This window comes from Dryobates pubescens, chromosome 8 (assembly GCF_014839835.1).
Source record: "Dryobates pubescens isolate bDryPub1 chromosome 8, bDryPub1.pri, whole genome shotgun sequence".
Lineage (NCBI taxonomy): Eukaryota > Metazoa > Chordata > Aves > Piciformes > Picidae > Dryobates > Dryobates pubescens.
In genome coordinates, this window is record NC_071619.1 from 11,031,417 (window position 1) to 11,057,576 (window position 26,160).

General features: G+C 45.0%; 1 protein-coding gene across 1 annotated transcript in view; it reads right to left on the minus strand.

The window, feature by feature from the left end:
• The window catches only part of NEURL1 (neuralized E3 ubiquitin protein ligase 1), a 168,785-nt gene extending 143,905 nt beyond the window's left edge, over nucleotides 1–24,880 (minus strand). Inside the window, exon 1 of the mRNA XM_054163824.1 lies at nucleotides 24,583–24,880. Within this exon, the coding sequence (XP_054019799.1) occupies nucleotides 24,583–24,667 (85 nt within the window). The 5' untranslated portion in view covers nucleotides 24,668–24,880. The remainder of the gene's footprint in view (nucleotides 1–24,582) is intronic.
• Between the last annotated feature and the right edge of the window lie 1,280 nt (nucleotides 24,881–26,160).

Below are 26,160 nucleotides of genomic sequence, written 5' to 3' on the forward strand. Positions count from 1 at the left end.
CAGAAACATTCAGGATGGAAAAGACCCTCAGGATCAACAAGTCCAACTGATAACCCTACTCTACAAGGTTCACTCCTAAACCATACCCCCAAGCACCACATCCAAATGACCTTTAAAAACACCCAGGGTTGGTGACTTTAACTACCTGCCTGGGCAGCACATTCCAATGCCTGACTACTCTTGCTGTGAATAATTATTTTCCTAATGTCCAGTCTAAACCTATCCAGTGACAGCTTGAGGCTCTTGTTCTATCACTAATTACTTGGGAGAAGAGACCAGCACCAGCCTCTCTACAATGTCCTTTCAGGTAGCTGTAGACAGCAATGAGGTCTCCCCTCAGCCTCCTCTTTTCCAAACGAAACAGCCCCAGCTCCTTCAGTAACTCTTCATAAGATTTACTCTCCAGGCCCTTCCCCAGCTTCATTGTCATCCTCTGCACTGGCTCCAGCACCTCCACATCTCTCTTGTATTGAGGTGCCCAAAACTGGACACAATACTTGACATGTGGCCTCACCAGAGATGAGTAGAAGGGGACAATCACCTCCCTAATCATGCTGGACTCAGCATTTCTGACACAAGCCAGGATGCCATTGCAAAGATGTCATTGCCAGGATGCCAAGCAGTATGACAAGGCTGCCTCATTGGCTTCATCTGTTGAATTCATGATGCACAGCTGGTTCACAAAAACATGAAAAACACAGCCCTGGGAAACTCACCTTCAGGAGGTTGTAAAGGGCAGCCTTGCAAATCAGTGCACGTAGTCATCTCCAGGAAGGTCCTTTTGCTGGGTTTGGCTAGGATAGGGTTCATTTACTTCACGAGGAGCTGGGAAAGGCCACACCCAGGACAGCCAGCTGAACCACCCAAGTGAAGCATTCCATACCACCCAACATCATTCCCACTGCATAAGGGGAGGGTTGATTTGGGCAGTCAGTGATGGTCTGGCACAGTGAGTTTTGGCACGGATGGCAAGCACAGCAACATCAGACGAGGTGTCACATTTTATATTACTTGTTTGATATATTATTTCTTTATTACTTCTGTATTATTCCTTTATATATTACTTCTAGTGCTGTTATTGATGTTGTTCATTCCTTCTTTGTATTGTCCTACTAAACTCTTCTTATCTCAACCCATGGGGAGAGGCTGGGGGGGGCAGTTGTTTGAGCTGAGGTGTGGCTGAGCCTGAAATCATAACAGTCCTGCTTGCATAGGGCTGTCAGAGAGAGCAGAAGAGGTGTCATCAGGAAGAGAATCTCCCCTAAATGGCACAAAAAAGTCATTAAGTCATCCCAACGAGCTGGTCAAATGACAGCCCACACCCTGAGTTCAAGCATGCCTTCTAGTCTTCAGTACAATCTCTCCTATGAAGTTTAATTTTCAGCAAAGCCATGAGACAATCCTTCCACAGAGATGACTTGGCTTATGTCCCTGGCCATCCCATCCCATTCCATGCCTCACCTCAGGGCACATTACATGGCACAGCAAACCCATATGGGGAGCTGGCCTAAGAAAACCTTAACCACTTGAAATAAAAGGTGGGGAGAAGAGGAATTGCTTTTTGTCCAAAAGAGACAGGTTTTCTCATGTGGCCACCACGGGCAGGGGAGGAAATTCAGCAGACCCAACACTGATCTGCTCAAACCTCCTTTAAACTCACACTGAGTCACTAATTTGGATCTAAATGACGACAGCAGGAACCAGAAACTGCCAGCTCTTTCTTGACACTCAGTTCTGGTTAGAATTAGACCATAACAATAATGTGACTACATCTCCCCTTCCTTCATCCCTACTCATATGCACTGTGAGGCACAGAGAGGTGAAATGCCTTGGTATCTGTGTGGGAGAGCTGGGAACATCAAGTAGAGGTATTTATCTCCACTAAGCCCTGCAGTGACTAGTAGACTATGCTGTCTTACCTTAACAAGCAGATTTCTGCAGTGTTAAGATTCTGCTCTTCTGCAGAGACTGCTGGAAAAGAGATGATGGGGACAGAAAGTGCCTCACACACTTTAGGACTGCCCCACCAACATGCACGTGTCCAAATCAAAAGAAACAGTGAGACTCTTCCTGCCCCCCCCCTGCACTTCACCTGGCTGCAACAGTCCTCAGGAAATCAGACAAAAGCAGCAAGAAAAGTAGCCAGAAGACCACTTTGCTGGCAGTAGAGGCACAATCATTAGCCAAGAGGACTGCTTAATTTAATACTTATTTCCAGACACTGAGGATTTCCTGAGGTTAGATGTTGATTAATCAAGCCACAAAACAGCTATTCAGTGCCTGCCCCACAAAGTTTAAAAGCCATCTTAAAAAAAGGAAAAAAGGCATTGGTACCAAAGCAATACTACAAATTATGCTTCCAACAGAATTTCCCATGCTTATCCTGGTGGGTTTTTTTTTTTCCTCTTTTCTGGCACATCACCACCCACATGAAAGGCAAAAAGAGAGTGTAGTACCTGATTACACAAGGGTAGCCCATCACAGTAGCAATTCAAAGGCTTCTTCCATAAACCAGCAACATCCTTTAATACAAAAGTCTCATTACAGATTGACTGACACAGCTACCTATCCCAAAAGCCCTCCATTCACCACAGCAGTAACCTCATCAAGTGCATTGAGAACTCTGCTGTTCCCTGTCTTTGGTGCATTACCCGGATTCATTAGACCCATCAGCACTGCACAAAGCTATGGGAAACTATTTCATCGGGGTCCCATTAGGCTTAGACAAGCTGGTCTTTTTACATGCAAGAGTATAGAGGGGGAATAGCTTTGGGTGGTGATTTCGCTGCATTGCTAAAACCACTATCTAAACAACAGCTTCACAGGCTTCCACCCATATTGCAGCAGCCCATTATCACAGTAACTAAGGTTGGAAGAGACCCCAAGGATCATCAAGTCCAACCTGTTCCAACAGACCTCACAACTAGACCATGGCACCAAGTGCCACGTCCAATCTCCCCTTGAACACCTCCAGGGACAGCGACTCCACCACCTCCCTGGGCAGCACATTCCAATGACGAATGACTCGCTCAGTGAAGAACTTTTTCCTCACCTCAAGTCTAAACCTCCCCTGGCACAGCTTGAGACTGTGTCCCCTAAATCAGCTGTTTTGGGGCCTGGTGCTTATAGTGTGGTGGTATGGGTAACAATGGTCTCCCTGGCTTCTACAGCTTTTAGGCACCATGTGGACACAAGGGTGATTCACATTAGTTCACTACTTTCTGAAAAGCTCTGGAAGCTGTCACTAGGCTGGGAAGGACTCAAAGAGTTTTCCATCTTCTGCTGGAAAATCAGCACTGCTTTGTTTGGTCTTTTGCAGTTTGCCTCCTGCACCACTACTGGCCCACCCTGACCTGCCAACAAAAAGGCCACTGCACAAGATCCTTATTATGCTGATTTAGGATAACCCTGCATGGAATATTGCACAAAAGATTTTGCTTTTGAAAAGGATAATTTGGTGTATCCATTCAGCTAAACTGAAAACCCTGTGTCATAATAAAGCTGTCATGATGTTCTAGAAATATGGTCTCACTGGAGGAACACATTGTAATTTTATATCCAGCTATTTAAGATGAGGCCAAGACCTCAGTGACAGACACTTTGATGAAACAACACATGAATTAAACACAATTATATTAGAAAAACAGTAAAGCAAAACTAATAATCAAGGCCCCTTTATTGCACTGCAAGCAGTGACATTTGCATTGGCACAGGGCGGCTCCAAACCCTCCATATATGTCAATAATTAAATAGTCTGCCATGCAGCCAAGGGAGGGAGGTTTTGCTCTCCCCAGTTTTGTAGCAAGTGAGGCTGACATCCTGCCATGAGCTCCAGCTGCCTGCGTGGCCTCACATGCTCTCTCCTGCCTGTGTGGGCAGAGGTCTTCTCCACCTCCTCTTTGCTCTTTGAAACAGTCACTGTGCCATTCTCTTTATTAGGGTTTTCCTGCTGAAAGAAGCTACATGTTCCAGCTAGATTCCACCCAAAATTCAGACCCAGGGTCTGCAGTCATAGTCTACTAGGGAAGACTCAATGTATTATGTTAGGAGGAAATTCTACACAGAGAGAGTGATTGCCTATTGGAATGGGCTGCCCGGGGAGGTGGTGGAGTCACCATCATTGGAGGTGTTTAGGAGGAGGCTGGATGGGGTGCTTGGTGCCATGGTTTAGCTGATTAGGTGGTGTTGGATGATGGGTTTGATGCGATGATCTTGAAGGTCTCTTCCAACCTGGTCTGGTCTATTCTATTCTATTCTATTCTATTCTATTCTATTCCATTCCATTCCATTCCATTCCATTCTATTCCATTCCATTCCATTCTATTCCATTCTATTCTTCCTTAAGAAAGCAAGCTGTAATTTTACATGGGCCTGCCTGCTATAAAGCTGCCTCCATATGCAAAGTTCTCCCCAACCATATTGAATCTAGAAAACAGAGCATAACCAGACCCAGGAAATCAGCTTTTTTCTGGGCTTCCATGTAAGCTGGATCTCAAAACTCTTCTTTATGGCAACAGCAGACAACTGTTTCATAGACTTGATCTAGCAGGGTTGGCAACTAACCTAAAAATGGCAGATGGAAGCATTAAATATTTATTGGGCTGGAGTGCATTGGTTTTGGAAATTAACACTTTGCAAATTGCTTCTGTGTGAACACTAATTAAACAGTCAGGCACGGTCCGGTCCAGGTTCTGAGTAAGCAACAACTCTTCTTCTAAAGCATATGTATACATTAAAAAATACTTAAGCACAATAAACTAAACCAATTTCCATCTGCTCACATCAAATTGCTCCACAATCACGAATTAAAATTAATTAAAACTTTAGAATGGTTTTGCACATAAAGTTGGAATGGCGAGAGCCCTTGTGGCAGGCACTCAGGCATCATGCCAGCTAAGCTTGCAGGGAGCAGGAGTAGATGATGCACTGCTTCAAAATACCAAAGGCTTTGTAACCTCATATTCCCAGTGCTAATAATGCTAGGATTGAACTGGTGATAACAGCGGGATTGAACTGACGCTTGCAACAGGAGGAAACCCTGAGAGAAGTGCAATTGATACAGCCAGGTACCTTGCAGGCTCCATGTGCTCCAGGAGTGCAATTGTAAATAGCATAACACTGCTCTTTGCTTTTGAGCTCCCTTGTTCATGTGGGAATAGATTTGCTCAAGAGATATTGCAGTTTTATTTGCTTAGAAGTCGCTTCCTTTTCCTGAACTACAGGTCTGCCTTTCAAGCACTGCCCAATATCCTTTCCAGAACTCTTTCCCCGCTCATTGTAGCTGCACTCTCAGGATTACATGAAGGTAAGTGTGTCCTATTCATTAAGGCAACATTAATGTTAATAGCTGCTTGTCCATTAGTGAATTGGATGCTTTGGCTCCATTCTGCAACCTTTCCTTCTTCAGCACAGACTGTTATACACTATAGTTTGTTACCGTAGCTGGAATTTTTCCACGCTCTGACTACATCACTGCTTTTTTACTTTCTCCCTTCCCCCAAAACATATGTACTCAAAAACACACCAGAAATGAACAAGCCCACCTACACAGGGATGGTGAGTGTGTAAATCGGACTCTGAGTTCTTCTTGTGGCTGTGGTGATTAAAGAGCAGAGGCTTACCACAGGCTGTGCCCAGGAATAAGCAGCTTATTCTCATTTTCCATGCTGGGCTTTGCTGTGATGGGCAGGGGGCACAGAGAGGGTAGCCATCACTCCAGCTGGGGAGCGATCCTGACCCCAACACACAGCCCACCCCCAGGTACCAGCTGGCTGCAGCTGTGTACAGAAGGGGGAACTGTGGAGCTGGCTCCACAGCAGCATCAGCACCCACAGCAAGAACCCCAAACAAAGCATTGGGCAAACAAGGAAAAATCAGAGGGCTCCTCTGGTTTAGTCCATCCAGGCAAGGGCAGGGTGCTGCTGAGAGCATAGGAGAGGGGACTCAGGTGCAAGGGAGTGGTGGTACTCAGCACAGACACAATCAGAAGCTCCAGTGGGATCCAGATGTGCTGGCAGGGCTATGCTCATTTTATGGTGTGCACATGCATGCAGTTTTCTTCTGTGTGCTGTCTCCCTTTTTCTCTCATTCCAAGGTGCAGCCTGGGTTCATGTCCCCAAGAGCTCCTTGGAGCTCATGAGCAAGTTTGCAGAAGATGATGAGAACTAGGCTGCCAGGGGACTTTAATGAGATACTTCTCATTTCATGGTGCAGTTAAGAGTCACATAATGAAACACAGGCTAGTTTGTTTGTTTTTTAATGAGCTCTATTTACATTTCACTTTAACTACCCTCATTCATTTTCCCTGAATTAAACCTCTACTGCTGAAATCTTGTGCATGAGAGTTAATAAAGGGCAGCTATAACATGATTTACTGCATAGCCCTCAACACAAACACACTTGCAGGAAAGGCCAATAGTTTACAGCAGAAATGTTTAAAGCGGACGAATTGACAGTAAAATTGAACATAACTTCTCAGCTGCCTCACAGAAAGCTGAAGTAATCCTGCAGGCTTGTTTAGAGGCATTTTTATTCCATGTTGTTGTAACACTGAGAGGTTAAGACTGCTATTAAAGCTAGTTTTATGGTTCCCAGGCTGGAAGCTGGTGAAAAGTGAGTGCCTTACCCAACAGATTTTGTCTGGCTGTCAGAGATGCCTGAGTTTCAAGACACCAGAGAGGTAAACCAGAGAAACTGCATGTGAACCAGCCCAAGGAATGAAAGATCCTCTGGCTTTTTACCTTTAATAATGAAGGGGAGAAACAAACCAAAAACAAACTAAATGAAGGGAATTTGTGGCTCACTCCCTACATGGAGGATTAAAACAAAAATCTGCAGCACCATTCCCTTGACTTCTTCCCAAAGCTATTCTTTACAACATAGCTAGAAATCTGAAATGGAGGTTTTTCTCCTTGGAGGGGGAAAAAAAGATTGCCCCTACCACCAGATTTAAACTTCTAAACAAACACATTCTGGAGGAGCAGTTGTGTAATTAAGCCAATTTGGGGATGAACAAAACACTATTTTAATTACATGCATTAATATTCTGCTAAGAAGATGCTTATAATAAAAAAGTTCTTCCCCATGAGGGTGGTGAGACACTGGAATAGGTTGCCCAGGGAAGTGGTGGAAGCCCCATCCCTGGAGGTTTTTAAGGCCAGGCTGGATGGGGCTCTGAGCAACCTGATCTACTGTGAGGTGTCCCTGCCCATGGCAGGGGGGTTGGAACTGGATGATCCTTGAGGTCCCTTCCAACCCTAACAATTCTATGATTCTATTTATGTTATTGCATAAGGAAGACCAGATAACTTGTATGGTGCAAAAGCATCTTCCAGCTACAAAGGAAGCCACCAGCAAGCAATGGAAAACATCTGCATCTGAGCAAGAAGAGAGTAGCCAAAAGTCATCCATTGTCAGAGGTGAATACTAAATGAGGGACTTCTGTGTCAAAGGGTGAGTCACCCTGTGGCTGCCCCAGCTGCCTGGGAAGGATTTCTGGATGCAGACTTTTCTGGTTTTCTGTGAAGAAATGCAGAAAGGAGCATTCTCACAGAAACAGGCAGCAAAGGGAGCACTACAAGTCAAAACAGGGAAGTTAGAAAGAAGAGTCTCATTTGGCACTGGGATGCCCTCCTATTACAGGGGCACACCTCAGTCCTCATCTACAGACCACCTTGATTAGCAGGAAGTGGGTATGAGGGATAGTGCCTGTCCTTGGGTGGGTTAAAAGGGGGGCCTGGCTGGCAGATATGGAGCAGCCAGTGCACTGAAGACAGAAGTGGGGCAGATCAGGAGCTGGAGAGTGAAGTCTGTTGCTTCATCAAATGGGATGCAGTATCCCTCATCAGTGCCATGATGTGACCCCACACTGATCCCCTTCATTCTCTTTGAAGCTGCATTACAAAACTGCACCATCAAGTGATCAAGAGAGACAAGAGATTTTCTTGTGGGTTAGAGAGCCACAACTGGGTGTGAAACTCTTGATTCCCACTATGGACACACACAAAAAAATAACACAAGGTCTCAGAAAAGCCAGAGCTGCCCTGACAGTGTCAAAACACTGGTTTAAGGAGCTTTGCAATTGTACAGCAAGAGCCATCTGGCCTCAGGTAGGCAAGATGAGCTTGGGCACAGCGTGACTGTGAGGCCCTGTGCTCTCATCAGCCCTAAGAAGCAGAACTGGCTCCATGTGGCAATGGGAAATTTCCAAGGAAAACCAGGTGCAGTGGGAAGCAAGGCTGTGAACACAAAAGCATTGCTCTTTCTACTGAACAAGCAATGAACTGTCATCGTGCAAAGGTGCTGTTTGGGATGAGACTGCAGTGCAAGTGCAGAAACACCTGAGTTGGCTCAGGTCGAGGCTGCAGTTCAGCTGCATCTACCACTTCAGGGACAAGTGGTAGATGGGAAGGTAGATAGATGGAGGGGCAGGATCAGTGTACCCTCCTGAGAAACCCACAGGTGGAAAAAGGACTGCACGCCTTTGGATGAACTGGTGTGGTCCTACCTGTCATAGAAACAGTCTGTGGGAGTAAAACACCAGCCAGCTCTTCAGCTACACCAAATCAGAATCAGATCAAAATCATCCTAGATAGCCTCATGTTTGGTTTTGCAAAATCAGATCTCAGTGAAGAGCCACAGAAACAAGTGTGTTAAGCAATGACATCGAGAGGATTTAGGTCTGTTCTTGCCACCCATACATTTTCATTTGAAGACCCCCAAAGCGCCCTGAGAGGCCATGCAGAAAAACCTCACTTACCCCTCGTGCCTTTTGATTCTCCCCAAGAACCAGCAGAAAAATGCCAGGAATGCTGGGGAGAAAGATCATTTCCTTGTTCCAAGCTGGTTTTATAAAAATTAAATTATGCCAGCAAATGTTTAAGAATTTGTTATCCAGGTGAAATGTCAAAAACACAGCACCTTGGCTTTCCTGGAAAGAAACACTCCGTATTCTGCACACAGCTGAAGGAAGGGCAGGCTGAGGGTGGTGCTCCCATTCAGCAGTCATTTGTTCAAGTTCCTGTGTCCTACTAAGCCATAGGCCATGGTGGTGAGAAACAGCTGCTCAGTTCCTCTACTGCAGAACAATTTATATGCAGACACAAACATCATCTTGAAATCGGTTCCAAGACCCACTGCAGGAAGGTGATTATGCTGCACAAGGAAAACAGAAACATTTTGTCCCAGGGCTGGAATGGCATCCCATGGTCCACTAACTTCAATGTCTCCTTTTCAAAGCAGAAAACTTACCAGTGCCTTCAAGTGGGCTCCCAGGAGCCCAGCACAGGAACGGGATGGGGGCAAGAAAAGTAATGGTAAGGAGACTCCAGACTTTCCATTTTAATCTCTAAAAGGTTTAGGAAACACTTCTCTCACTCAGTTCAGGAAAGTTTCACCTGCATGCTTTTGTTACTAGAGAGGTAGATTGATGTTTCGGACTTTGCCTCTTACAGCTTGTCATGTACAAGTCTAACAGCCCCAGTGCCTTGCCCTGGGAAAGGGAGATAAAAGGGCACCCATCTCACAAACAAACGTTGCACTGTTACTCATCTTAATATACAGAGGGCTGAGGTCTCATTAAATAGCACTGACATTTACAATGGAGGCCACATGAGAGATATGAAGATGGATTAGTTCCTAGAGGATTTGGGAGCAAAAAAAAAAAGGGCTGGGGGGGATTGTTGGGGGTTGCTTTTGTCATTCTGAGTTTTCTTTGTAAAGGGGTTCTGTTGACATATGAACTCCCTTTTGCGTTAGCACAGGAAAAACTTCAGTATGTCATTTGCCACATAACTCAGTGGTAAGGTGCTGCGTGCTGTTGAAATGAAAAGGGAGGCTTGGACTGGCCAATCTCCAGTCACTGAACTTGTCTGTGGACCTGAAGGTCACAGATCAAAAGGTGTTTTGTTGAAAAGGTCTGGCTTAGCCTTGGTTCAGAGGATTTCCAAAGAGAATGTGAAAGTCTACCATCTGTCTGCCTCTATGGAAGCAGGATCAAGCTTGTGATAAAATAAAACCATCAACTCTTCAGACTTTCATCACAAACCAGAGTAAACCTCTTTTGATGCTCTTGTGGACTTGGCTTCTTCCATTGTCTTTCTTGTGCTCCAGTGACATTATCTGATGTTCAGATTCCTTGGATGAGATCCTCAGGCAGCAATAAGGGGGGTGGAAGTAAAGATCAGTTGAAAACAAAAGCATTTGTGGTTCTTTTGTAAACTTTCTGAGTTTTGGTCATATTGGTTATATTGTTTTTATAACTTGCAGCTTTTCTCTGTAACAGAGAAGTATATTAAACTGAAGAGGGTGGGGGTGGGAAGGTGTTCAAAGATAGGATTCTCATGTGATCCCTTCAGTCCAGCAGATAGGGCTTTAGGAAAAAAATCAGTCATTATGAGCACTGGAAAAGCTGTCCCAATTCACAACTCTTTTCTATAGGATAATGCCAGCAGCAGAACCAATTGCCTTGTTTCTGAGCACTAAGTAACCCCATTTAGAATCACAGAACCACTTTAGTTGGAAAAGACCTTTAAGATCATTGAGTCCAACTACTACCTAACTCTACCAAGTCTGGTGCTAAACCGTGCTCTCACCTTCATCCCTACTGTTGCTGATCCCTAGCGAATGGTCTTCAAAATTCAACAAAGAAATCCAAATCTGGTTCCAGAGAATTCAGAATCCACTGACAATGATGCTGAGGCAGAAGCAGCTCAGCAGAAGGGTAGGAGATCCTGTACTCGGTTCCAGCCTAGAAGTAAATCTTCCACCACCACCTCAACCTCCACATCTTCTTCATGCCAGGTCACATAAATACTCAGGTCTGGGGTCTCCTTTCCTCGCTCCTTTCTAACCTCTAGATTGCAAACTTACTGAGGCATAAGTATGGTAGGGTAGAGGGCAGAAGGGCTGACAAATGCAATCTGCATCTCCCAGAGAGGCAAGAGGACACAGTGTGTGTCTCTGACAAGTGCCATCAGCAGGCAGGGACAACACTCTCCCTCTATTTAAAACCTTATATAAAGCAAGTCAGAAAGCCACATCACCACTGGCAGTGTTTTCTGTAGCACAATATGTAAAACACTGAAAGCTCTATGATCCTCAAAACAGCTTCCCTCTCTCCTTTTGCCATCCTGATAATGATGATGTCTGGGGCTATAAAAAGGCACAGCACAAGAGCATGTCTCTCATTCTGATCTGCTTCCGTGTTTATAACCATCGCTTATCTAATGACACTTAGGAAGTGTTACCAAGGAGACTATTTGCATCCTGCATGATGTTGCTAAAGCAACACTGCTAAATTAGATGCAGCAATCTTAGTCTTCACTTAGTGTATTTGCATTGCTATTAAAATGAAATAGTCACAGGCTTAAACTATATTTGAGTCATTTACTCAGTCAAACACCTGAAAATAGTCCAATGGCAGCAGTTACAGAGTTCCTCCTTAAATCCAGCACATCTAGGTCTCCATCTCCTACATGTATTTCTAGCTCTCTGTGTGACCTGCAAACAAAGCAAGCCTCCTTTTCTTTCATACTATAACATTCCTCCAGAGGATGTGCTTTTTCTATATGTTTGGCTTTTATTTCAAGACTTCAGGAGATTTTAACTGTCATAAATAATTACAGCATCTTAGTATTTGGTGGAGCATGGCAGAAGGCAATTTGTAAGTAGCATTAATTTTTGAGGAACAAGATGGCTCAGAGGCACTGGAAATGCGACAACTTGCCTGAAGTTTATGGGTCAGCTGTTCATCCTCATCCTAAGTCTTGGTTCAGCTGGAAAGAGTCACTGTTCAAAGGCTTAAAAATGGCCCACGGAAAGATTAAAAGGCCAAATAATGACTAATTGGATAAAATACTCATTAAGAAGGTGATAATACAATTGAAATAATTTAAAACCACTAAGAACTATAAACGAGGCATAAACAAAAATAAAGGCCAAGGGCTATTTTTTAGGTAAGTTACAGAATACATTTAAAAAAAGCAAAAGAAGCAAAAAAGACTACTGGTAGCAGGGAGAGCGAGCAAAAGGAACCAAGCAGTGTGTTGGCAATGGTTTCCAAGGCAAGCAACAGCTTCTCTAGGGCTTGCACTGCTCTCAGGATGCTAAAAACTATATTAATGTAGAAATATGGACAACAGTCAGGAACTTTACAGCAATGTCACAGTTGTATTGCTGTCACAATACATTATATGCAGTTGTACATATACAATAAACATAATTTGACCATATTCTTCATGAAATGTTACAAGCAAAGGCATCAGGCTCTCTGAGCTCAAGTATTCTGGTGCAAATCTAGAGCTCCACAGCTTTTTTTTCCTGACACTCTGAGCAGTACAATTTGTACAACTACACCTAATAATAAAATATCATCCTACTGATACCCATCTGGAACTCTCTGCCATTATTTAATATGTTTATTCAAAAAATAACTCCTGCTTTTAACACTTCCAAATTTAACAGATAAACTCAGCTGAGGACATAAATACTTGGCATCTGTCACTGAATTCAATCATCTCCCTGAATCAGAACAAAAGCATCCTGTTCCAGCTCTGCTTCAGAGCATAATAGAGTTTGGGTGCTTCTCCTTGCTTTAGCCAAGAAGTGCTAGTAAAATGCTCCCAGGTGTACATTTAGTATATATAAAATCTCTGTTCCAGTAGCAAATTTGATCTTTCTGCAGAAGCTAATCTTGTAAGGGTAACTCTCCTTCCTGCTGAACAGGCAACAACAGGAGAAAGCCCATTGTCAAAAAAATCATTTTACCAGCCATTGTTTAGAGCTGCTTATGCCTAAGAATTTAGGCTGAAATACCATAGTCTGGGCTGGGAAAGAATTTGTTATCAGTATCAGGCCCACCTGAGCTAGGCAAGTATGTCCTTTGGCTCTTGTGCTTTTAACGATACTTAAGGATGCATTTCAGAGGGCTGCAAGAGACAGAAGCCCCCAGGTCATTGGCAGCTGAATGCTATTGCCTCCTCTCAGATGGACACTGCTGATGCATCACCAGGCAGGGAGAGGGTGACATGGGCAGATGGAGATGAATGCCTCCTCAGCTCTGTCTGTGGTCTGGGAATACCAGGGGAAGCCCTCCAGACCAAGTATTTTCCTAGTAGTCAAAATCTGGATCACAGGAACTCTCTGGGATTCGATGGATGTAGGGCTACTGCATTCAACAGATGAAATGACTCTTCCTTCTGCTGAACTGTTGTACACAATGTAAATAAATTATTTTATCTCCCTAGACATCAGCCTATTTTAGGATGGGAATGGCACAAGCTTTTTCATGCCTCCCTCCAATGGCTGCAGTGAGGGCTCAGTTCCTCAAGCTTTATCTTTGCTTTAGCTCTTCCATCAGAAGGTGTGATGAAAGCACAGAAGGATTTCTGTAGTTGATTGTGTTTGGAGAACATGTATACCCCTCTGCTGAGCTATTTGGTCTTATGCTGAAATAGTGCTTGGTAGAGAGCTTCTTCCAAATCACATGGGTGGGGAAGACACCTTGCAGCAGGTGAGCAGTGCTGGGGTTTGAACAAACACTCTAAGTCTTCCTAACTCCTCCCATATAGAAAAAGAGGATGATTCAAGTCATGTGAGGCTCTAGATCTAAACCAGCCATATTCCTTCAAACCTCCTTCAACATCTACACATCCTTCTACACAGAGAGAGTGATTGCCCATTGGAATGGGCTGCCTGAGGAGGTGGTAGAGTCACCACCACTGGAGATGTTCAGGAGGAGACTTGATAGGATGCTTGGTTGCATGGTTTAGTTGATTAGGTGGTGTTGGATGATAGGTTGGACATGATGATCTTGAAGGTCTCTTCCAACCTGGTTTATTCTATTCTATTCTATTCTATTCTAATCTGCCACAAGAAAATTTAACAAAAGTTTATAAAGCAGTCTGCATATTTCTATAGGAAAGGTTCATTTGTGTCCATGGACAAAGGCTGCAGAAGGTGCTTTTTAGCTGCCCCTGCTTAAGGGGAGCTTTCCCTGGACTCGACCCTCCTCACTGATTTCAGGTGCCCCATGTCAAATGGACTGGGAAGGGCTCCAAGGAAGGGTCAGAAACGAGGATTCGCATCACCAGCAAGGCAGATAGAGGGGAGGAGAGGAGATATTGACCTTACCACAGGACAGTTCCTCCTTTTACATGGTAAATAAGATTCAAAAGAAAAAAAAGGCAAAGCTATTTTCTCTGTGCTAGCTATGCCTCTGAATTTTTTCAAAGGACTTTCAGTTGGCTTTGGATCAGGTCCTAGACCTGTGTGGACAGATCCCACACTGTATGATTCATCTGGATTATTTATTAGCAAAACGGTTCCCTCTGCAATCAAGCATGTGGAGCATCTTATTACACCATGCCCTGCTTCAGAGCTGACCCAGTGGAGGTGCCACAAAAGGTTCTCACCGCACCCTAAGAAACAACGCTGGACTGGGAATTATCAGCGCTTCCCGCGTCTCAGTTCCTACAAGACCTTATCTAAACTATGTCATAAATCTTCTGGCTTTTATCTGAACTCTCCCTCCTCTTAGTGACATTCTGTACTTCTGAATAATGCTGTCTCCATATGAAATACAAGGGGGCACAGCAATAGTACTCCAGCAGCAGCAAGGGAAGCAGTGGGGGGGAAGGCTACACTGAAGTGTTTTCCTACTTGTAATCTTGTGGTATATTCTGAGCTGGAAGATTAGATAACAAGACTATTTATAGTGGCATTGCTGGGTGTATAACACAAAACCTTTATTGTAAGACCATGGCAAGTATGAAATTTTAATTTTGCCTGCCACTTGCCTGTGACACAGCTTCATTTGCAGTTTTCTTCTTTTGCAGGGAGGTTATTAATAATGGCTGTAGTGTACAATTTCCAAACTGGGAGTGTACCTTCAGTCTCTGTTTCCATCCATCACTCCATAATTTTACCTCCTGGTCTTTGTGTTGGACTAAAAACCAGAGACTTGCAGTATCTGCTCAGCCATACATTGAGTGGGCAATCAGTGCTCACTGCTAAAGGTCTCACCTGCAGGACTTCTCTGGTTGAAAACTCAAGCTGCTTTTTGATCTCTGTTAAGCCCTCCAGTGCATGCCAGTAGGGCCTGAGAACGACTGTCCAAAGGCAATGCACTGAACACCAGATGATCTCCCCAGGCCATGAGGCATCCAGCAGATGGTGAGAACTTTCTGCCACAACTAAGGCAGGGCAGATTTTAAGCGGAGGAGCAAATCTCTCCGCTGTCTGTATTTATCACTTGGCATCTCAACCCTGAACCTCTAAAACCAAAATGTATTAATGGATTTAAATAGGGAGAAGGGTTTGCTCCTTTATTTTGTTTTATGCCTGTTAAGGAAGGTAATTGTTGAAAGGTCAGAACAGTGCACTAAATGGGAGAGGGAAGGTAGAAGTCCCTTTCTCACATTAGAGGTTACCTAGGTGCCTTATGATATGTTCATTGCATACAACTGCTCTTCTTTCTGTATTTATTGAAATGCTGCAACATAATCAATCACTGAGGCACATTTTCTCTTTTCCATCACATCTCTTCAAGTGACTCACATAATACACAGATTCTGTTTGCAGCATTTACAGTTATTTGTATCCCATCCTCTACAGTGACTCAATATTTCTATGGGAAACCGTCCCTTCCCTTCCTACCTAGTAAATACTTATTAAGTACAAAAACCAGTCATTCATCATGGGCAAAAACTTGATCCTGCAAGGTAGACAGATATTTTAAAACATAATGGCATTAGTTGCTCAAATCAAAGAAATCCTGAGTAATACCAATACAATTAAATGCTAGACTAAACAGGCAGCCCCTGAAGAGGAGATCTGGATTAATACCCTGATGAAGGGTTAGAATCTGGGTGGTAAATAAGCTCTGTATCTATGGCTGCTTGGCTTATTTGGCAAAAGTCTGTCTAGTAGCAAGTCATGACTCTAACACTTAGCTTTACATTAGATGGTGTTGATGAACAGCAGAGCACAAATCAGAGTCATGTCTCCATCCAAGTAGCAGTTAAAGGGAAATCAAGCAGAGCTTATGCCTAACAGAGGATAAAAGATGATCAGTAGGGTTTTCAAATCATATGTTGACATATGGGAAGACAATGTAAATTAGAATGAATCAAGCATAACGTGAATACTTTTCTTCTGACTGGGTCAGGGTTTGAACTACAGATTTCAAGCAGGGTGAAGCCAGAGGAATGTCCAGACTGGGGCTCTCACACAGACTTTCATGCTCCCGTTCAGCTTCCCAAGTAAGAAACCATTACCCTAGAAGTGTCTCCGATTAATTCCACTGGGACAAAGGGTCCCAGATTTCCAGCTCTGCTTAGCATTCCATAGTCCCTTGTTTCTTCAGAAGCCAAGCTCCTTCTTTGCTATCCCACTGGCAGAAAATAAGATAGCAAGGAGACTATACAAGCAATGACATTACTTTAGAATTTATTCTGTGTAAAATTTTATTACTGATTAAAAAGAGTTATACCTGCATGGTATTTTATCTCTGAGGCTGGCTGAGGACTATTAACATTTACTTTGTAGAGTCTGACATAAAATAGCCCTGAGCTTTAACCTGACAATTATCCAAGAACTGAGAATATCTCCTTCAGCAGAGAACTGAACAGTGGTGGACTAATGGAGAATTGTATAAGCATAATGCCACCATGGCATCCTCCACCCTGTAATTTTAAAACACAACCCTCTTTTAATCCTGTAAGTGGAAGGCAAAATAACCAATAGTGCAAGCATGAATTACAATCTTATATACAACATGCTTTTATCAGCTAGAGATCCCCAAGAATGAATGGAAATTAAAACCTATCCCAACTCAGAACTACGTGGTTAAAACCATCAACCTGAACCTTAGCATGGTTAAGTATCCAACTGTTTGCCTTGCTGCCCAGGTACATAGCTAGTAATAAGCTAGTCAGATAGGTTAAAAGGGAGCTTGGGTTCATACATACACATTGCAGTCTGTGGTGAGTAGAAATTAGCCCCTAAAATAAAACTGCCAGACTAGCTCAGATGGAAGCAAATGAAGCTATATTTACAAGCAAAATTACAATCTAAAATATGAAATGAAAAGAATATGTACAAAATATGCAACATTTACATGCATTTACAATTTATAAACAATACAAGACACCCCCCCCTGGACAAAACCAGGGGGTCACCAACAGCTTCCTCCTCTCCCCCATTCCCCTTTCCCCCTGTACACAGGACAAGGGAAAGAGAAGAGCAGAGTTTGTTAGTACTTAGCCACAACAAAGAAATGCAGCCAAGGTCAGGAACAGCCAAGCCAAAGCCAGCTAGTATCGGCCAGAGCGAGGAAGCAAAAAGAGCAGGAGTTCATTTACGCGGCTAACTTTATGTTAGTAATCAGACCAATGGGATTAATTGGACCTTATCATTATTTTCCTTTTGCATCCAATGGTAATTTATTTACATTCTACCACTTTTCTACTCCATCAGTGGAAAATTTTCCTAGGCACAGCCTGAAACTACCATACAGTCACAGCAGAAACTTTAAATGTCGCCAGACCCCAAGCTTCGGTTAAAATTCAGCTCATCCCCAAAACAACTTCGGGATTCATCAATTTGTGGCACAGAGCTCGGCACCTGCATGGTGCTGTGATAAAGGTTAATCTTAGATCAGCCATTCCTGGATAGAGACAATATGCAGACACAGGCATTGCAGACCCAACTCCTCAGGACAGCTGAGGACTGGATTGCTTAGAAGCGCTAACATTTCAAGGCAGTCAGATCATAGCACACGTGGATCCCCGGCATGAAACGCGTGGCCACCGTGAAGGTAAGCACCGTCAGGAAAACAACATGTACTTATGTGCTTGCCACGGGCAACAATTTCACTATGCAGAAGTAGCTGGTTCCTGCAATTATCCTAGCAGCAGTAGGCAAGAACAACTGCCAAATCTGAAATCTTCCAAGCCTCTGTACTAGAAACCTTCCCAGGCAGGTGAGTACTCACAGAAGCTGCTATTTCAACAGTCTAGGAAACAAAATGAAGCGGGGGCTGCTTTGACTCCTGTCACTTGGGAGGTCAATGTAAGCAAAGAGAGCCTGCTTTCTCTTATTCCAGAAGAGCTGATAAATGCAAAAGGGCTTTTATTTATTGAAAACACAGGGTGCAGAAGGTGCAGTTTCATCCCAGAAAGATGTGATGGCAGCTTGAACAGGGACATCGTCACAAATCCATACCATCACCCAGATATAGCCCAGATGTTCTGTGCATGACTTTGATGCTGCCATGGCAATGAACCACTCTGTAAACATCCAGGCAGAGTATGGATCCAGCTAGAGACCAGGCACCATGAGAGCAGGCTCTATTCCTTCTATCCATCTCTGCAATGTCTGAACAATCCAACTCCACCTGTCTCTGGTATGGAGAAGTTTTAAGTTCTCATCTCAGTGTTAACCTTAACCACTGAACATGTGTAGCCTTAGGAGGATATCCTTGGGAAATCTGTGTGAGCAGGGTGAGTGTGTGGTATTTGTATGTAGCAAAGCTGGTCACTTCAAAGGATTCCTCATTCATAAACTCCTCCAATTTCCCATAAAACCAGGCCCATTTTGGCATCAAAAGCTTGACAGAACTACTAGCCACCACAGATGGCTACAACCTCCTTTTATTCAAAAGGAGCTGGAATCTACCTATTGACTTCATTTGATGTCCTCCTAATTCTTGTACTGGAAGATACAGTGAGGAGTCAAGCTGTGCCCCTTCTCTACAAGCCAGTCAGTTCCCATCCCAATTGTTCTTTTTTCCAGAGGTACGAGTCATAGTTTGTTCAATCCTTCTTTATATGACATTAATCTAGACTTTTGACTGTCCCTGTTGCCCTCCTCTGAGCCTTTCCCAGTTCTTCTGTACCTTTTATAAGATGATGGAAGGGGAAGAATTAGAACTACACACAATATTCAGATTTATACAACAATCTAGTGATGGCATCTATTTTCTTCTGCTGGGTTTTCTCTATAATTTCTAATACTTCATTTGCATCTTTAAATGGCTACTAAGCCTTGGACTAACATTTTCAGCTCAATCACTCTACTGATGGTTTGATTCCTGGTGGTTTTCAAAAGCAGCCTTTCTTGCCCTTAAGAAATACAGAGCATCACACGTTGACAGAGCACCACACGATGTCCTGGGAAATTTCTGCAAGGTGCAGCATTATCTGCTCCATCAAGAGGCCTCAGTACCTTATGAAAAGGACAGTGGGGAAAAGGAAGGTTGATAAATTGCTGCCTTTGGAGCACTGGGCAATTTTAGGCAGTTAAAATGTAATAAATCAAAGTTCACTAGCTTGGGACAAAATCTAGTGCTTGGAAGGTCATCTAAACCTGAGAACCTCAGCAAAAACTTTATACCTACCACCCAGACACACTGACAGGTCAGAGGGAAATAAGGACACAGTCTCAAGCTGTGCCAGGGGAGGTTTACACTGGATGTTAGGAAGAAATTCTTCAGAGAGAGAGTGATTGCCCATTGGAATGGGCTGCCCAGGGAGGTGGTAGAGTCGCCATCACTGAAGGTGTTTAGGAGGAGACTTGATGGGGTGCTTGGTGCCATGGTTTAGTTGATTAGATGGTGTTGGGTGATGGGTTGGATGTGATGATCTCGAAGGTCTCTTCCAACCTGGTTTATTCTATTCTATTCTAAGCATGACCCAGGACAGAATGGAAGCAGAAGGACAGGAAGGAGGAGGCATCCTTCAAAGCCTTGCATGATGAAATTTCTGACTCTCTAAGGCTGGAAGAAAATTAAATAGTACTTCAAAGAAGAATCAGTTATGACAGCAATGGGAGCTGAGGGTAACTCATAGCATCGCTACTGGCATCCTGCCTGCTGCACTGCTTGCACCCCAACTTCTAATCCCCATGATCATCAGCTGCTGATGTCCTTTTACTCCCTCATTAGTTTTATCTAGCAAGTGCACAAAATGGATCTGGCAAGAGGACAGGCTCCTATCAACAAGATACAATTATTGAAATGCCTGCACTAGCCAGATTACTATCTTCTGCATGTATTTCAGAAACTCATAAAGTACCAGTGAAAGTGGGGAAAAAAATCTAACATATTTCTGTATTGGTGGGATTTAATATTTGGAACAGCAACTGCAAAAATGCAGGCAAAGACTGGTCACCCCCACGGGCCAGGAAAAGCAGCAAAGCTCCTGCCTCCTTGGTAAAGCACTGCACAACAGGCTGTTTCTTTCTGGCTTGCAGCCAGGAAGGCAGTCTCTCCCTTCAGCAAACCCCTGCTGACTCTTGCTTCAGGTTTCCTTGCTAAAGAGGTGACTACGAAGAACTATCCTGCCCAGGTTCCATCCTGCTTCATGTGGTACTCTGGAGATATAACCCCCAGAAATTACCCAGACACATGAGCAAGAGCTATCTGTATGAATGAGCAGTAAGTGAAGGGGACCATGGAAGCACCCAGCACAAATGACTCAAATCTCAATGGGAGCCTCCAGATGCCACTGTAATATAAATAATAAAGAATAAACCATGAGTAATAAAGCCACTGCTGAAAAGAGGATCTCTGACTCGCTCAGGCTGTCTTTGTAATATAGCACACACATTCTTTCTCACAAATATCATAGGTGCATTAACCCATGAGAAAACCAAGAGGAAAAAAAACCTGCTTTCTGTCACTCACCATGGAAATCTACCTTCCAAGAGTGGGCTCAGGAAAAAAACAGCAAACCTGAGTAGGAGGCTAGAGGAAAGGATTTAAAAGACAGACAGTAATACTTCTTAACTTTTAGAATGTAAAATTGATCTGCTGTTCACGGAAACGGCTAAGCCTTCTTGGAGACAAGTGGGGATAAAGAGCTGCTTGCCCACAGAGCACTGGAGATGGCATTTAGGTCCCATGCTTCACCTCTGGCCCAAGGGCTAGAAAAAACTCAATTTCTAGCATCCTGCACCAGCAACTCTGAGAACTACACAACATCCCTAACAGGGTACATAGCCCACACATCACAGCAGGAGGGGTCAAACACATCCAGCAAAGCTGAGCAGTAGCTAAGGAAGGAATGCAACAGCCACAGAGATTAGGAAGATGCAACACCAGGCAAAGAGGGTAGTTTACCAAGATACACTAGGATTAAAAAGGAGAGTTAAGAGAGGAGATTGTATAGACTGTCTTTGAAGAACCCTGGAGCAGGCAGGTGGGATGAATTGAGGATGTCTGTTGAGAAATAATAGAAGACTCTGTGGCTGAAATAGTTTAAAACAGTCTGCCCTGGCACTAGTAAATAAACACGACTCAGATGCAAAGGTTGATCTTTTTCATCACAGAATCCAGAAGTTTAGATAGAGTTGGAATTTCCCACTCAGTTCCACTCCAAACAGCCACACCACCTTGTTTGACAGTTACCTCAAACCACAATTCAGAGAAAGTGGACAACAAAGCTTTCCTGACATTTATCTGGCTGCATCAAGGAGATTGTCACCAGATAATCATAATCTTTTTCTCAGCATTAGGAAAGTACAAAATGGATCACTTTCCATTGCCCCAGAGAAACAGCCATGTCTGGGTTATGAGAAGGTAAATACTCACCAGAGTAACAAAAATAATCTCACCTCAACCTCCCCCTCAGGCCATCACCGAGTGACAACCTCCTTCCAACCACTGGCCATGACTTTAAGATTAACAGCCACATCAGGACCATGGCATCTGATCCCCTGCAGCCTTGGAGGACCTCTGTTTCCACTGACTTCAGTTGTCACTGACTCCAAACTGGTCAAAGCCTGCAGGCACAACTGTGACACCAAAATCTGGATTAACAATCCAGGCATGACATACTGCTTTGGAATAAGTAATTCCAAAGAGCTTGTTTCTAGCGATTTCTAGTGAACAGCAATGTGAAGTCCTTTTACAAAGGGCTTCCAGATTTCAAAGTACTGTCCTATTCTGAAAGCAGCTCTAAAATCATCAGCCCAAGGGTCCAGGTTTGTTGTTGCAGGCATCCTCAGAAAAGACCTGGCAATTTCAGCTACCTAGTTTTAAAACTGCAGCTGAAGTCTGAGGATCAAGTTGGGTGATTTCTTATGTACTGACACCAAAAGCCAGGCAAGTATTCTGCCAGCCATGCCAGTCTCCAGTCTTCTGTGTTATGCCTTCAATACCACCAAAAGTATGACATGGTCTTCAGAAGGCTTGCTTAACTAAAGGTGGCCAATTTTAGCCAGACTACAAGAAAGGTATAAAAATTTTTCTTCAGCACATGTGGGCAACAGCTTTACTGCATGTGGAGGTCTTAGTTCTTACATAGCAGAGATGAGCTTTTATGGTTCAGAATTCCCAGACCACCTTGGGAAAATTAATGCAATCATAGTGTCTTCTTCAGCAAGAATGAGCCTAAATCACTTCCAGCACCAGGTTAGGAAGAGGTCATCACAGAAGGAAAATACTAGATGGTGGCCAAATTATCAAAGCTCAGTATCCTTTACACAGAGCCAGACACTGAGGGAAGAACAACTGAGGACCTTCAATTAAAATACACTTTACACAATGTTAAACAACATGTAGATAACAAAACTGTGTGACATTCATACTTTCACTGCTATGCCTTCAGACTATTTTACAAGAAACTGTCAGATGCAATCAGACTTGTTTATTCTGCATTTAAATGAAGGACCTGAAGCAGTCTGACTTCAAAGGGGGGAAAAAAGGAAAAAGAGAGGGGGAAAAAAGGCACATATTGTCCCTGATAATTGCCTCCTTTTTTAATAAGGCCTATGTCACATTAGCTCTTTACACCAAACCAAAACTGTGTCAGTGCTCTGCTACATTACAGTCTTGAGATCATTTCTGCTTGCTGCCTCAGCACAGGTAGAAATTTAATCAAAATGGAAATTAAAGGGAAAAAAAGAAAGAGACAAAGTCCCATTAACATACAACCCTCCACCCCAACACAATTAGGTGATTCACACAGAGCATCTTCAAAATCTCATGCAGGCCGCTGAAAATGGATTAAGTGGCAGTGTCCCTTCTGGCTCCAGTTTATAAATTCTTATCTGCTTAAGGCTGCTCCAGAAAGATTTCCAGCTGACATCATGATTCTTAAGAGACAAATCCTTCCTGGCAGTTTACAATTGCATACCAACTACTACAGAATCTCATGTGCCTGCATGTTTGCATTGATAGAGGATGATAGTTCACCATTTAGGGTTCAGCATCCCCCTCCTTGAAAATCTAATTTTAAGCACAGCCATTGTCCGGGCTGAGCTTCTGACCGACTATGTCCATGACAGAGCAGTAAGCATTTGGAAGGTTTTCTTGTACAGACATCCCAAAAGCCATGCTATAATCACCTTCAGTTCATGCAACTGTTCTAAACCATCAAAGTACAAAAGAAGGGAGCAAAGAGATGTAATGGAAGAATAACGTAAGTATCAGAAAATCCTTCGGTATAATAACCAGCTTGCCAGTTCATCATTAACCACTTCCACTCCCCTAGACCATGCCAAAGAAGCACCCAAAATCTCAGTGAAAATAAGGGTGGACAGTGACATCCCCATTTTCCACACTGGTGGCTGCAAATTCCGCAACACACTGGGAAAGCTGCAACAAGTTTTGATCATCTGAAATGGCTGTGGAAGCAGCACTTTCCCTCATTCCCTGCTGGAGAGAGCTGTCTGACATACTCTAACACCATCACTCACTGCCTTTGGCTGTGAAAATGTGCCTAGTGAGGAGGTACCCAGGTAGTGTTGGACATATACGGTGTGCACTGCTGCCCTAGGAAATGTCCTTCAAGAGTGAGAGGTTATTTTCTGCTACCACCCACCTGACACAGTAAAAGAGGGCAAAAAAGGGCAAGGACAGAGGAGACCTTGGGCAGTCATTCCTGTTCATCTTACAGAGCCATCCCCATCAAGTTTGGTCCCGACATTGCCCCAGGATTTCAGAAAAGAGAATTTATCCTTATGAGGAACAGAATAACCGTCTAAGCTAGGGAAAGGAGCACCAAATACCACCCCACCCCTACACACCACACCCCCACACCATCCCCACCAAACAAGACTGACAATCTCATGCACACAGACACATTCCTGAAGCACTGAGAAAAGACGCAAAGCAAAAAGAGAAACATCTGGGGATGCTGTGGCGGTCGAGTTCCTCTGACATGTTGTCCCTGCTTTTCCAGGTTGCCCCTGCCCGGGGACACCTGTGCACGGATCAGCCACCCACGGGGCACTGCCGGGGAAGAAGCGGCAGGGCTGGAAGAAGGACAGGGGGTTCCATACTGCCAGAGAGCCTGGGATGCCAGGCATGCAACCATCCCACCCCTGGATGTCCAAGGAGCCCTGCTTGTCCCTAGATGCCCGGGATGCCTGTGCAGCATGGGGTGCCAAGGGCGCTATGAGCACCTAGATCTCATGCCAATTTGGGGTCCCGGAGGTGCCCATCCCACCTCGGGGTACCCAAAGCACCCATGCCGCTTCGGTTGCCCCGGAGTACCGCGGGTGATCGTCCTGCTAGGGGTGCCCATCCTGTCGGGAGTGCCCAGGGCGCTCATCCTGCTGGGGCTGCCAGCCGAGCCGTACCTTTGAGGTGGTGGTGGCGGGCGCGGTGCAGGCGGCCCTGCCCTCCTCGGGGCAGCGTGGGGATGCTGGAGAAGCGGATCCCCATGGCGGCATCCGAGCCGGGCCGAGCGGCACCGCGCAAGGTCTGTCCCCGGGGGCTGTGGCGGCAGCGGCGGGGCTGTGGAGCGTGGAGAGGGCACTCGCTGCTGCCGTCTCCCGAGCTCACTCTGACGCCGAAAGCCCCGGTCCTGCCCGCCGCCCGCCGGGCCCCATGCCCCGCGGTGCCGCCGCCCTCCGCGGGGCCGCGCCGGCTCCGCTGGGCTCGGCAGCGGCTCGGTACGGCGGGGCGGAGCGGAGCGGCGGCACTGCGGCCCCCCCGCCGCGACTCGTCGCCATGGAGACAGTTGTTCTGCCCCGGGGGCGGGGGTGCCGCGCTCCGGCCCGATGCGCCGCCGCTGTAGCGACAGGTAAGGACACGCGGGACACTATCCCCACACCCCCACTCCCCAGATCCGTGACAGCCACACGGACCTTCACTTGCCCAGGACCGTGCTAGGCTGGACTTCCCTCACACCTGCTGGCCCTCGCTTCCCCAGCACCAGACCAGACACTCCCAGCGAGGAAATTTGTGGCTGACCCCAAAATCCAGCCCCTCACCCCGCAAAGAAGCTGCACTATGCAGGAGCATCCACCCAAGCAGATGCGTTGTGCTGAAATGCAACTGTCCTATAGCAGTTAGGATTCTCACGGAGGCAAATATATCAAACCAGCACGCAAAGGAAGGCAACGCAGGTGGGCAAGCAGCTCCAGGGCAGGTGGACAAGAAGACAAATAGTCAGAGGGGCAAGGAGGTCCCTTACTGGTGCCCAACTCATCCATTAAGGTGATTAAGTACCCTCACCCACTACTTTACTTGCCCTGGTGGCACAAAGTAGTAAGGAGTTCAAGATGCAGCCAAGCTCAGGAAAGAGAGGTAGGGTAGAAATACGGTGAAAGGAAACACTTCTATGGCAGGTCTCCTATGAAGGGTCAGGAGCTTGTACTGGTGAAGAGCTAGCATGGAACACTGCCTGCTTGTGAAAGCTGCTGCAATATAAACACATCCCACATGAACTGGGACAGCCCTGTGTGGTTGGAGCCCTCTATGCAGAGATGAGCCCCTGCACAGCTACATATTTGTATCTGTACCACAGACACAAACTCACTTGTCCATATGGCTCTTCCTCTTGCCACAAGAGAGAAGTTCCAGTCTTAATACCATGCATGTCCATAACCAGCCATGCGAGTCCTCTCTGCCTTGCTCACTCTGGAGCCACTCAGGCCATTGAATTGTTGCACAAAAGCAGACAGGACCATACATCATGGTCACCTTGTCCTCACCCCAGCAGCACCTTGGCCATACAGGGATTTCTGCTGTGAGGAGCACAACCCAGGACCAGGAGGAGGTCAGTTTGTACCACATTAAAATAAATCCATAGCTGATTCTGGTCAATTGCATATTTACATTACCTTTTTCTTTAAAGATGGCTGTAGGTTCTGGAAACACATTTGCAGGCCTCATCTGGAGTTTCAGCCAATGCTGAAGACCACGGGCAGCTT